This window comes from Leopardus geoffroyi, chromosome B2 (genome assembly GCF_018350155.1).
Source record: "Leopardus geoffroyi isolate Oge1 chromosome B2, O.geoffroyi_Oge1_pat1.0, whole genome shotgun sequence".
NCBI classification, from domain to species: Eukaryota; Metazoa; Chordata; class Mammalia; order Carnivora; family Felidae; genus Leopardus; species Leopardus geoffroyi.
Genome location: NC_059332.1, coordinates 74,877,040 through 74,890,576, shown reverse-complemented (window position 1 = coordinate 74,890,576; position 13,537 = coordinate 74,877,040). Strand labels below are relative to the sequence as shown.

General features: G+C 34.4%; 1 protein-coding gene across 8 annotated transcripts in view; it reads right to left on the bottom strand.

Moving 5' to 3' along the window:
* Nucleotides 1–13,537, bottom strand: part of DOP1A (DOP1 leucine zipper like protein A) — a 109,078-nt gene that overhangs the window by 43,415 nt on the left and 52,126 nt on the right. For 4 of the 8 annotated variants that reach the window (XM_045498886.1, XM_045498889.1, XM_045498892.1 and 1 more), the window contains 8 exons: nt 12,160–12,259; nt 11,295–11,404; nt 10,292–10,400; nt 8,887–9,007; nt 7,176–7,295; nt 3,955–4,069; nt 3,573–3,602; nt 3,044–3,277 (listed from right to left, as the gene is read on the bottom strand). In XM_045498886.1, coding sequence (XP_045354842.1) covers nt 3,044–3,277; nt 3,573–3,602; nt 3,955–4,069; nt 7,176–7,295; nt 8,887–9,007; nt 10,292–10,400; nt 11,295–11,404; nt 12,160–12,259 — 939 coding nt within the window. The remainder of the gene's footprint in view (nt 1–3,043; nt 3,278–3,572; nt 3,603–3,954; nt 4,070–7,175; nt 7,296–8,886; nt 9,008–10,291; nt 10,401–11,294; nt 11,405–12,159; nt 12,260–13,537) is intronic. The other 4 variants (XM_045498887.1, XM_045498890.1, XM_045498888.1 and 1 more) reach the window with 2 other exon arrangements.

Sequence of the window (13,537 nt, the reverse complement as noted above, 5' to 3'; positions counted from 1 at the left end):
GCAATTATTTGTTTAATATGTGTCTCCCAACTAGCAAAAACGGGTCAGGAAGGCAGGGACTGTGCCAACTTCACCACTGGATCACTGGCTATGCAGAGTGCATGCTGGATAAAGAGAGGCTGTTTTCTCTATTTCAAAGCTAAGAACACTGAGGGCTCAGGGAAGTTAAAAACAAAACTTGCCCAAGGTTATACAGCAAATAAGGTTAAAAGTTATTAGGAAAGCTTAGCTTAGGTGATTCTAAACTTCATGATATTTTTTTCATAGCCTATCACTATTATGAGAACTTTTCATATTATAATGACAAAGTTTACAGGCAGGTATCAGAACTGAATTGTCAGCCTTTAACAACCATCTAAAACCTTGTACTAATACATTTTTAAAAAGAAGTCCTATTTAAATGATAAAATTGTCATTAGCTTATTGCTATTTCTGTATTGATCTTTTTCACATAAGGATCGTAAAACGATGGACATTTATTAATAGAATTTAAGCTACAAATTCAGTTAAACTTATATACATTTATAATATTTAGTTGCATGGTCTATATCATATAACTGTGTTTCAGATTATTTTATAGTAAAATGTCTTTCTGAAGAGAGAAAGACATGACATATTTTGGACATAGGGGTACAGAGATCCAACACACTGATCTTACAAAAGTGTATTCGGGGCGCCTGGGTGGCTCGGTCAGTTAAGCGTCGGACTTCGACTCAGGTCATGATCTCACGGTACGTGAGTTCGAGCCCCACGTCGGGCTCTGTGCTGACAGCTCAGAGCCTGGAGCCTGTTTCAGATTCTGTGTCTCCCTCTCTCTCTGCCCCTCCCCTGTTCATGCTCTGTCTCTGTCTCAAAAATAAATAAATAAACGTTAAAAAAAGTTAAAAAAATTTAAAAAATTAAAAAAATTAAAAAAAATTAAAACGTTAAAAAAATTAAAAAAAAATGTACTAAGTGCACGGAGACAAAAATAGATTCATTTTTAATGAATTATTGTTTCACTTACACTTTAAATAAAAAGAAATAAAGAAAATACCCTCAGCTTTCAAATATGATAAATTTTAGACACTTCAGTGAAGATAATAACCATTGTACTTCCGTAAAAAATAGGAAAGAACATATATGGCCCGAAAATATAGAAGAGAACCAAAGAGAGAGGGAAAAGCATACTCCCAGGTTAACATACTATTACGTTAAAAAAAAAAAAAAAAAAAAAGTACGAGCCCTGGGTGAGCTCTGCTTCTCTCCCCCTCTGTGCCCCTTGCTCACTTGTGCCCTCTCTCTCTCTCTCTCTCTCTCTCTCTCTCAAAACAAAACAAAAACAAAAGTATATTATTTGTCCTTTATTTAATATGAATGGATATTCCTATTTACCCTAACCTGTAACCATCAATAAGTGCCTCCACTTGTTTTCGACATAGTTAATATTCACATATTTGAATATGCTATCAAGAGAATGCTAAGGTCCTCCTTTACTTGAATGAATTTCACTCAACAACAACAAAAAAGCAATTAGTAACTATTTTAATTTCGAAGATCCTAGAAGTATATATTAAAGAAAACTAGCAGAACAAAATGAATTTTCCTACAACAGAATCAATATATATCACATATAAATAACAAGCAGATAGGAAGGAAAGTAAGAGATTGGTTTTAGTTTATGCCTGATAATCCTGGGATATATTTAAATTGATCATGGGTCAGTCACATTCATTTCATACATGAAGAGCAAAATATTTAAAAAGTCCAACAAAAACGTTTTAGGGTTAATACTTGATGGGAAAGGTTGCATTAGACTATCCTGATGATAAAACATTTTGCCTGGCTGGAGGGGAAAAAAAAAGCAACTAGAAAAAAAAAGTAAGGGCAACAATACAAACCCAGGAGTTAGGTAATGAACTCAAAATACTAGAAAATTTTAAATCCTTGTTTTAACATAGTACCACAATGGCTAAATTCAATGGAATTATATAGGTGTTTTTTTCCATAAATGTATCACAGGTATTTTAAGTATGCTACTTGGCCAGACATTAAAATTACTGTAATTTTATTCAACATCATAAAGCATTAAAAATCTGGAAGACTGAGGAGAGTAAAAAAGATTCTGGATTTCAAGAAGAGTACATCAAATTAGTGTATATATGAAAAGGACCACTAAAGTTTAGATTATAAACCTGCTGTCCAGTATGGTAGCTACTAGTCACATGTGGCTACTGAGCTCTTGTATTATGGCTGATCTGAACAGATGAACTAAATTTTTTCAATTAATTTAAATTGAAATCCAGAAAGTAATACCTAATTTAGTTATGATAAAACTTTTAAATATGTTTAGGACAATTTGGATATGTAAATCTAATTTTTCAAATATTAACTTTATAAAAAATATACATCAAGTATTTCTGATAAAAATTTTAATTTTCAATGCTGTTAAGTATAAAATACACACTGGAATTTTGAAGACTTAGTACAAAAAAGAATGTAAAATATCTCATCTTTTAAATATTACATCAATTTTGTGTTGGTTATAGGGTTAAAATTATTAGCTATATTGGGCTAAATAAAATATAATTAAAATATTTTCACCTGTTTCTATTTCTTAATGTGGCTCCTGGAAAATTAAAAATTACATATGCTACTTGCATTATATTTCCAGTGGAGAGCTGATAAAGACCATTAAAATTGCCAAAAGCCTACAAGACTGTCTACTGCCACAACATTTAGGTCTAGAAAATATTCACTAATATTTAAAAAAAAATTTTTTTTAAATTTTATTTTGAGAGACAGAGAGTGCAGAGGAGGGGCAGAGAGAGGGGGAGAGGGAGAATACCAGGCAGGCTCCATGTTGTTAGCACAGAGTCCGATGTAGGGCTCAAAGTCACGAACGATGTGATCATGACCTGAGCCGAAACCAAGCGTTGGGCGCTTAACAGACTGAGCCACCCTGGCGCCCCATCATTCACTAATATTTAAATGAGTATGTATAAACTATTCTGCTCTGAAGAAATGTAATTGGTCTAGTAACAAAAATAATAGCAAACATTACCTTTTTGTCTTCCCATTCTTTGACTGAGTTGTTCTGCCCACTTGAAAACTGCAACACACCTCCAGTGCTGGCAGACAAGAGTGGAGGTTGCACCTTGCTAAGGATCTTTGAGCAGAGCCTGAGTGAATCTGTGAGTTCAGACAAGTGTAATGTCTGGAGATGGCTTGTCAGGGCAGAAATCATCCTGAGGAGCAACTGGGGCAAGTGTTCAGTCTGGATTTCAATATAAGTCTCCTGAAGATGAAAGCAAAATGATAAAAATTTATATGATGTATAACCCTATTTATTTTTAATCTATACAACACAAATAATTTTACTCATCTGTAATATTATATAGGTATCATGCACTTAATTAATATGGTATGGTCATTTTATTACTGATTTACAAAATTTCTCTTCCCAAATTCTCAATTTATGTACCTCATGGTATATATTATAAAATAATCCCAGTTTTATCTAATTTACCAAAATAATAATACAAAAAATGTGAATGCAACCAGTTAAAGACAAAATAGGCTGAATGTCATACCTGACACAACACCCTCATACTTCTAGTAGGCTTCAAAATGAGAAAGCAAAGATTTGAGGAGAGAAAAGGAGAAAAGGTTTCCAACAGTCTTCAGTGAGCATAAATGCAGTATTAGATCACTATACACTAAACATTTAAGACTACAATAACAAGCAATTATGAAGTATATTCCACATATTACATAAAGCTTATGTATGTATTATATATGTCTGAGGAAAAACATTTGGAAAAGTTTAAGGAAAAAAAAAAGCTATGCCAAAAGGAAAAGTAATCAATTTAACTTTAAAGATGAAATTTATTTAAGGATGAGGTCTCCAACATTAAAATATCTGAACTATGTTATTATATTCCTCAATACTTTTTTTTACCAAGGTCGTCTTACCAAAGAAACTATATCCAACAAAAAATCCACCAGTAAGCAGAAATTGGTCAGCTGTAACTCAGATGACTCACTACTATCTCCAGGCCCAATCTGAAGTCTGGCATGCAGTGTCCTCCTAAAAGGACAAAATTCACTTAATTAAGTATACTATTAGGTGATATGAATATTCATATCATACATACCTCAGTTTCTTTTTTAATGAGAGTCAACACTGGGGCATACACAGTGATGTTCCTGTGAACATTCCTTTCCCACAGGACACTACTGTACCTCTAAGTGAAAATTTTCCAAAGCAAGATTCCTCGGCTTACACTCTCCCTGGAACTCCCATCCTGCACTTCCAAGTGTTCTGGGTGGATCTTTTTTGGACTTATTTCCCACTGCTCCCTCTACACATAATATCTCCTAGTTAAAGTGGATTTGTGATTTGACTTATAACCTCAGGGTCTCTTTATACCAACTTTTACTCCTGATGTGCTGTCCTCCCTCAACCCCAGTGTCCCAAATCCAGAATGCATCTATCCTTCAAGGTTTGAGATCAAATGTTACCTCCTCTAGGAAGCCTCTTCTGATCTAAGTTGTAAAGATCATTCCTCCAACATTCACTTTAAATATTAGTTCTATACGATCGTACGTTGCCCTACGCTCTAAAGACAAAGAATATGCCAGAGTCCCTAACCAGCAAGAAATATAAGCATACACACAAATAAGTGTAACAGTGTAGGATGAACTGATTCTGATGGGAGATTTGAAGGAGTCATGGAACGCTTCAGAAAGGTGGGGTCACCTCTCTATAGGACCTCCCAGATGGGCTAGGGGGAAGAATATTTTCAAAGAAATAGCACAAGTGAAGGCTCAGCAGCATGACTAAAGGCTCAGTCAATATGTGTTCAGGGAATAGTACAGATGGGTAAAGAAGGGTGAATGAGTGTGAATGAAGGTGGAAACTCAGGTCAGGGCTATGTAACAAAAACACGTTCGTAATTCCTCAACACCCTACCACATTGTAATCTATGAAGGTATCTGTAACTTTAATACTAGAAATAATATGTCCGTGTTTTACTTGTTCCCGCTAGAAGGTCTTTGAAGACAGGGACTGTCTATATACCTAGGTGCTCATTATCTATTGAATAAGTAAGCAAACAATTTTCTAAATCATTAAAGGGATTAATGTTTTATATTTTTAAGACTTCTAAATCTGAGATCATATATCCTTACTTTTTAAAAAATTTTTAATTTTCTTTTTATATTTTTTAAAATTTACATCCAAATTAGTTAGCATATAGTGAAACAATGATTTCAGGAGTAGATTCCTTAATGCCCCTTACCCATTTAGCCCATCCCCCCTCCTACAACCCCTCTAGTAACCCTCAGTTTGTTCTCCATATTTATGAGTCTTTTGTTTTGTCCCCTTCTGTTTTTGTATTATTTTTGTTTCCCTTCCCTTATTTTCATCTGTTTTGTCTCTTAAAGTCCTCATATGAGTGAAGTCATAGGATTTTTGTTTTTCTCTGACTAATTTCACTTAGCATAATACCCTCCAGTTCCATCCACGTCATTGCAAATGACAAGATTTCATTCTTTTTGATTGCTGAGGAATACTCCATTGTATATATATACCACATCTTCTTTATCCATTCATCCATCGATGGACATTTGGGCTCTTTCCATACTTTGGCTATTGTTGATAGTGCTGCTGTAAACATAGGGGTGCATGTGTCCCTTCGAAACAGCACACCTGTACCTGTGGATAAATGCCTAGTAGTGAAATTGCCAGGTGGTAGGGTAGTTCTGTTTTTAGTTTTTTGAGGAACCTCCATACTGTTTTCCAGAGTGGCTGCACCAGCCTGCATTCCCACCAACAGTGCAGAAGAGATCCTCTTTCACTGCATCCTCACCAACATCTGTTGCCTGAGTTAATATTAGCCATTCTTTTTTTTTTTTTTAATTTTTTTTTTTTTTAACGTTTATTTATTTTTGAGACAGAGAGAGACAGAGCATGAACAGGGGAGGGTCAGAGAGAGGGAGACACAGAATCTGAAAGAGGCTCCAGGCTCTGAGCTGTCAGCACAGAGCCCGACGCGGGGCTCAAACTCACGGACCGCGAGATCATGACCTGAGCCGAAGTCGGACGCTCAACCGACCGAGCCACCCAGGCGCCCCAATATTAGCCATTCTGACAGGTGTAAGGTGGTATCTCATGGTGGTTTTGATTTGTATTTCCCTGATGATGAGTGATGTTGAGTGATGTTGAGAATTTTTTCATTTTTCACATGTCCTTGGAGAAGTGTCTATTCATGTCTTTTGCCTATTTCTCTAGTGGATTATTTGTTTTTTGGGGGCTGAGTCTGGTAAGTTCTTTATAGATTTTGGATACTAACCCTTTATCTGATATGTCATTTGCAAATATCTTGTCCCATTCTGTTAAATTTTTTTTAAACATTTATTTATTTTTGAGAGACAGAGAAAAAACAGAGTGTGAGCCAGAGAAGGGCAGAGAGAGAGGAAGACACAGAATCCAAAGCAGGCTCCAGGCGCTCAGCTGTCAGCACAGAAGCCGATGCAGGGTTCGAACTCATGAACTGTGAGATCATGACCTGAGCTGAAGTTAGACGCTCAACCAACTGAGCCACCCAGGCGCCCTGCTTACTTTCTGACTATATGCTCCCAAGGCTTGAGGGGTTTATCCGGTTCTGAGAGGATCTGGTGTAGAATACAGAGATTCTACTCAGGTTCACCAGTATTTTAGGGTTTTCAATCTTTATGTCGTAAGAGGTAGAGGGTCTTTATCACTCACCAGTGACAATATGGGCTGGTTCTATGATTTTAAAAAAACACAAGAATGACCAAGGAAGTTTTTGTTATTAAAAGTGGGAACCATTTTGGTGAAGTGTGCTGAATCAGAAGCCACAAATTTGGTATTTTCTCTACAACAAAGAAAAATTGGATTACTATAGATTGAAGAGGGAAAATCTTTCATCTATGCTGGTGACTAAATAACTCGTTTTCTAAACTCCTTTTCAATTCTAAGCTTATATGATCAGGGATTCTATATTCTAGAGTGACATGACATAGTCAGATTATGGCTACTAAATAATTAATAGTTGTCAGAAGTAGTAAAATACATAAAAGAATATTCTTTTCATTAGACTCAGGAAGTTAAAAAAAAAGTTTGGCTTTGGATGCTATTAAAATAAAATGAATGAAACAGTTTTACATACCTACAACATTCTTCAAACCAACGTGCAACGTAATCCCACATATAATAAGGCTCAAAGGAATTAAAGAGAAGGTTGGCAGTTTTAATCAGCTCTGCTGTTTTCTTATTTTCCCTTAATTTACTAAAAAGGAAAAAGAAACAAACCAAAATTAAGAATTGTTAACATTTATTTTTTCAAAATTATATTTGAGTGCAAATGTTACTTATATATTCCCAGGTAGTTGCTAGAACACTTGCTAGCGAGAAAACTGCAACAAATCATTTTTATCTACTGCCACTCTATGACTTTATGTGTATTTTCCAAATTCAGGTTATCATAACTCAAATGTATGATCATGATCAGAAATCAGCCTTCCATGAGAAAAAAATAGCTCTGCTTCAGCAAAAGAACACCAAGTTATTTTTGAATTTTGAATGCCTGTTAACCTGGCATTACATTCTTTTGTTTCCCCGGCACATGTAAGCCAAGTAGTGATTTGATTTTGACAGCCTTGATTTTGAAAGAATTTTGTCTGCTTTCCTGTGCTATTCAGAATTTGCTTAAGAAAGGTTAAGTTTATTTTGGTGAGTTTCAATCAAATTATTGCTCTTAGCTGAAAAACAACAAAATAATACTGTAAATTGCCATTATTACTGAAACTCCATCAGGAATAATACCTTATTTCTAGTGGGAGCCCTCTGGCCTATTAAAAACCCACCTACCTACTATCTCCTGCCACCCCTCCTAATAATGAAAACAGTTGTTTTTATATATATTGTGGTACTATCAATACAGCTAGCATGTCATAGCACAAATGACTAACTGAATATTCGATGGGGCAATATAAATTATCAGGCAGAGTACAGAATGAAATCGAGTACCAGGATAGTCAATATTAACTTCTCAAATAAAGATTCCACGGATACTTAATAGAAATCAAAAACTGTGTTAAAATGTTAAAATTTTAACTGCATTAAAATATACAAAACTGTGTTTTAGGAAAGCGCACGTTATATCCAAAGCTTCACCAAGGAGAGACAAATGGAACGCAGATTACGTAAAAGAAACTGTAGTCTTGTGACTTTGTCATGTTAGATGAGACTGGAAGACACGTAAGCTGCTAAAAGTAGACAAGAAATAAAAAAGTAAGACCTTGTTGACATGAATGAATCTACCACTGACTTAGAGAAGAGGATATACTAATATTACAGGACTTGTCCCAGGCATTAAAAAAAAAAAAAAAAAAAAAAGATATATATAAAACTGAAAGAAGAAATAATGATAACTTGAAAAGAAATTGTTTAAGGAGCACTTGGTGCCCTTTGATTCGTTTAACTCTACATTTAAGTCTTTTTCTGAATTATGATTTGGTCTCCTGAGAGTGTCGAGTAACCAAGAGGCACAACCCCATGCAAACCACCAGGCCTAGTTCGCAAGAAGGTATAACTTCCATTATTAACTGACATGTGGCAATTAATCTCTCGTGAGTTTGAACAGTGTGAATAAATTCCCTGAAATCTGTATTTTCACATTAACTGGTTAGAACCAACCCTGGTGCTGGTTCTACTATATAGTCAGGCTGTAAATGCCTAAAAAATCAGTGCAGTTAGTAATGAGAGTTCATATTACCAAAATATGGTAATATTTTAAATCAAATTTATCATTCAGAACACAAATTTCCTATGATGAATGAGGACATCTTTATATCATGCTTAATTTTTTGGTAATCCACCTGCTTAACTGAGCATGATCCTTGCTGAAGGGTGGTTCCAATTGAAGATCCAATTCTGCTTTGCATTGGGAATATAATGTTCTAAATACTTCAATTAGGACATCTTCCAGAATTACAGGTCCTAAAATTAATATACATATTAAAGACAATAATTAATGAGCACTGACAAATCATGATTATTTACAAATTAGCCTGATCAAACGATACTTTAAAACAAGTATTTGAAAAATATTTTTCTGGATGCTAAACTGAGCTTCACATTTTGATCCGAATAAATGGTTATTTAACTATAGGTTGACATAATAAAAATTACAGAACAAAGGAAGTGTGTTTGACAGTTAACAGCTGTTAACTGTTTGACAGTTAACAGCTGACTTACAGGGCTGTTACAAGGGTTAGGAAAAAATATTTACAAGGTGGGTAGCGTAGTTCCCAGAATATAATGAGGATTCAAGAAATACTATCTATATTACTACTATTGTTTTTTTAAATGACACAAAAACCCACAAAGCCAAACTTTGCTGATACTCATCTCTTTAAAATAATTATGAAGAGCTTTATTTATTATTATACAATAGCTAAAACACATTCTCAAAGCCATTGATACAACTCAAGTTATTTTTATATTTAAAATTTTTCATTTTTATTTTAAGAGTTGGTGAGAAGACATATATATTTGCTACTTTTGGGTTTCTTTTTGTTTTGTTTTATCTTTTATATCTGAGAAGGAGAGATGGAGACAGAGACAGAGAGTGAGCAGAGGAGGGGCAGAAAGATGAAGACAGAATCTGAAGCAGGCTCCAGGCTCTGAGCTGTCAGCACAAAGCCTGACATAGGGCTCTAATTCACAAGCTGTGAGATCATGACCTGAACTGAAGTTGGACACTTAACCAACTGAGCAACCCAGGCACCGTTACTTTTGTTTTTTCTTAATTTCTGTCTCAGGTGCCATAACTAACTTCCCAATAAATCTACTATAAAAGAAATACACAATGAAGAAAGGGAAAACACACAAAACAAAGGGGATGTAGGGAATCAAGCTGAGGGATAGAACCCAAATATTTTTGCTCAAGTCCTTGAGTTTTGTGAACTAGGACAGTCATGAGAGATCACAAATGTTTCAGTAACTTAATCAGGATTAGGAAGAGCTCAGACATTATCTTTAAAATGACTTATCTACTACATATATAGTATAGGGTAAAATATGAGAACATATGTGTTGGATGTATACATACGTATCTTCTTAATGTTCTGGAGTAAATTTTAGGTAAGAAATTGTTGAGAACCTGTATTTGAAGTCCACCTCAAAATATAGCAATTTTTCTACATAATGACTTTTATTTTTATTATGAGACAGTACAAAACAACCACATGTGATCTTATGTCCTATGACAGTATACATTACCTAGCTCAGGTTTGTCAAGTAAACTGATTAAAATACGAAAAGGTTTTAGATCCTGCATTAAAGTGCTCTCTTCTCCAAATCCATTCACTTGTAAGATGCCCACCATTGCCTTTAAAAAAGAAAAAGTACATTACCATTTAAATAAACAGATTCAAAGACTTTTTTCTTAAGAAAAAAATTTAAATACGACCATATGTAATGGAGATTTACATCTATTGCTTTTCTGAAACTCTTTCACTGAAGTTAGCTTTTTTCCTCTGCTAAGGGGGAAAAAAAGGTTTTATTTATCCATCTTGAGAGAAAAAAAGAGTGCTTACATTTGCTCTAGAAAAAAAGTGGAAAAGTTAAAGAAAATCTAGAAAAATAAATTCATGGTTATTTGAATTTTTGCCTAAAAGAAAAAAGTGTTTCTATTTAACATCATCATCGATGCTCCAAACTATGGCACAGTATCATGACAGCATCTGCTATTATACAATTGTCTTCCCATTGGTAGTTCAAAACTATATTCTTATAACTTCACTCATTTAAAAATGCTTCAGATACCAACAAATCTCTTTTGAGTTATCTTGAATATAAAGTAAAAATAATATAAAAGTATGGCTCATTTTAACTTTTCCATTACAATAGCAGTTTTACCACATTTAGATTCCTCATGCAACCCAAATTTTCCCAAGGCTTCAGAGGATACAACAGAGGTCCTAGCCCATTTTTGGAAGAGCTCCAATTCACAGGGCAGACAGGTAAGAAGCTGTAACTATGTATTAATAAAGTCATGAGAACAAATTAAGCAATCTCTGGACTGACACAGAAATGAGTCTATCTGAAGATTACTTACTCATTGTATTGTAATCATTTGCTTGTTATAATCATTAGGAAGTTTGTGAGTCTTGTCTCCACCCTTCAGTGATGAATTAATTCAATTAAGGCAGGACCTTGTCTTACACTTGTTAACTCTAGTGATCAGGGAGTAACCAAAAAATAAAATGAAAGCATTCATTACCTGGACCAACAATTCTTTTGAAAAGGTAGTGAAATAGTAAGTAGCATGTTCTTCAGGATTACTGTGTCTTGTGCTTCTGGGTCCTATGATAGCACCGTTGTTATCAAAACCTCCATGGAAACAAATGGCAAAATAAATTATACTGGAATTCTCAAAACTGTTGTTCATTAAATACCAAAACACCAAATATCTCAAAAACAACACCAAACACTTACCAATTAGTAGCCCAATCAATGTCAGCAAGAGAGATCATTTTAGATAGTTTAATAAAGGGAAACCAATTCAATACATAAGCGAGTATCATAGTATTCTTCCAGCATTATCCAATATTTTTCTTTTCAATCTAACAAACAGTGAAATAACTGAAGACTCAGAAAATCCAAGATAAGTTATATTTTATCTTTTCACTCTAAGCAGTAAGGAGTTGTGGACAGGCCAAACACTCAAAGTATGGAAAAACAAAGCACTTACTGCTTGAGTGCGAGACTGTTAAGGTACCATGTGTGGGTCAGCAGTAATAGTTCTGATTCCTTTGATGACTTCAAAGTTTTGGAAATTATGTTATTATTTTGATTATTTATTTATCCTTCTTTGTCTACATACTCACAGTATAACAGCCTCAATTTATAGGAGGAAAAAAATCTTGTCAAAGGAAACAGGAATGGGTTAAAATAGCCTCTAATGTTAAGAAGACTTTGAAATTTCTTCATATAATACACAATTAATGCTACTTACATTTTTATTGTCTGTTTAAGCAAACTGTTAATTTCTTCATTTAGGACACACATGAAACTTGATAATACTTATGTATGGCAAATTTCCCCGTATCTTTCCCAAGCTAAGACCATACACATCAAACACCTACCCAGAAGCCATGCATAAAGTCTTCGGTTCAGGGACATATCCCTCCTCAGTACTACATGAAGAGCTGCTGACAAGATCCTGATCATATCTGGTCGAGTGGCCTGAAAAAGTTAAAGATGTAGTTGTATTTCATCACATACAAAAACACATTCTTTTTTTCCTCTTTAAAAAACATACCACCTTGCAATACGCTCAGAACTTTAGGGCTTATGAGGTAGTTTCATAGAAGACTCATCTGACTCTTCAAACACAGGAATGATTATTGCCATTTTACAGATTAGGGAACAATTCTTAGTTGCATACGTGAAACTATACCTCAATTATTTTAATCTCCATTTTAAAATTCGTTATCCTATCCAGAATTAGCAAGCTCTGACACAAAACAAAAAATGGAGTAAGATGGAACCAACTCAAGAAAATCATGTCTTTAGTCTTTTACATTCATAGCTGTGTCAACTGGTGGTAATTACTTTAGATGTTCATGATCTTCATCAATTTCAAGCCTTTCATTTCCTGATCTCTTAAAAATTTTTATCTTGTAGTACTTCAAACATACAGAAAAATATAAAAAACAATATAATGAATGCTTTTTGTACCCATATCCAGCTTTAACAAATCTTTTTTCTTCATGTTACTCAAGATCTTCTAAAGAGAAAATAATTTTTCTTTGCATCCTTCCTAATAGTCTTAATTAGATATTTAAAAAATATACTAAAGAAGATCTGGTTTTCACTAAAAGAGGTGAAGTTAAAAGATAACAGGAAGGCAGCTAGTTAAATTGCTATTAATTTTAAGACTATTTCTAGATAATCACTTTAAAAGAGAATCTTGGACCCTGAGCATTAGAAGGTAACGTGGAAATCAATTAGTCTAACAATCACTCTAGAATAAAAAGAGCCTAAGTACTTAGCCAAATTCAAATGTCTGGTTATTGCCTCACCTAGACAGAGAATGGACTTTACAAAAAAAATTAACTTTATTTTTGAGAATTGACTTCTTTATCATAGACTTGTCAACTTTTTACTACGCCATGCTTCTTGACAGTATTAAGCAGCTTACGTGTTTTAAAGGAATCTTCGAGAAATAACTGAGATGTTACAGAACACAGATCAATAGCCAAAAAATTATGGTCACTCATCTGAACACAGAGGTCTTTATTAATCTAAGCAATTCGCAAAGTGTGGTCCCTGAACTCCTGAGGATCTCTAAGACTCTTTCAGGGGGTCCATGAGATAAAAACTATATTCATGACAATTCCAAAATGTTATCTGCCTTTTTAGATGTGTGGGCATTTGCTCTGATTATGCAATACTGAGTAAAACTACCAGCATCTTAGCATGAAAAGAAGCAGTACAGCAGTGGCATCTACCGTACTTGTG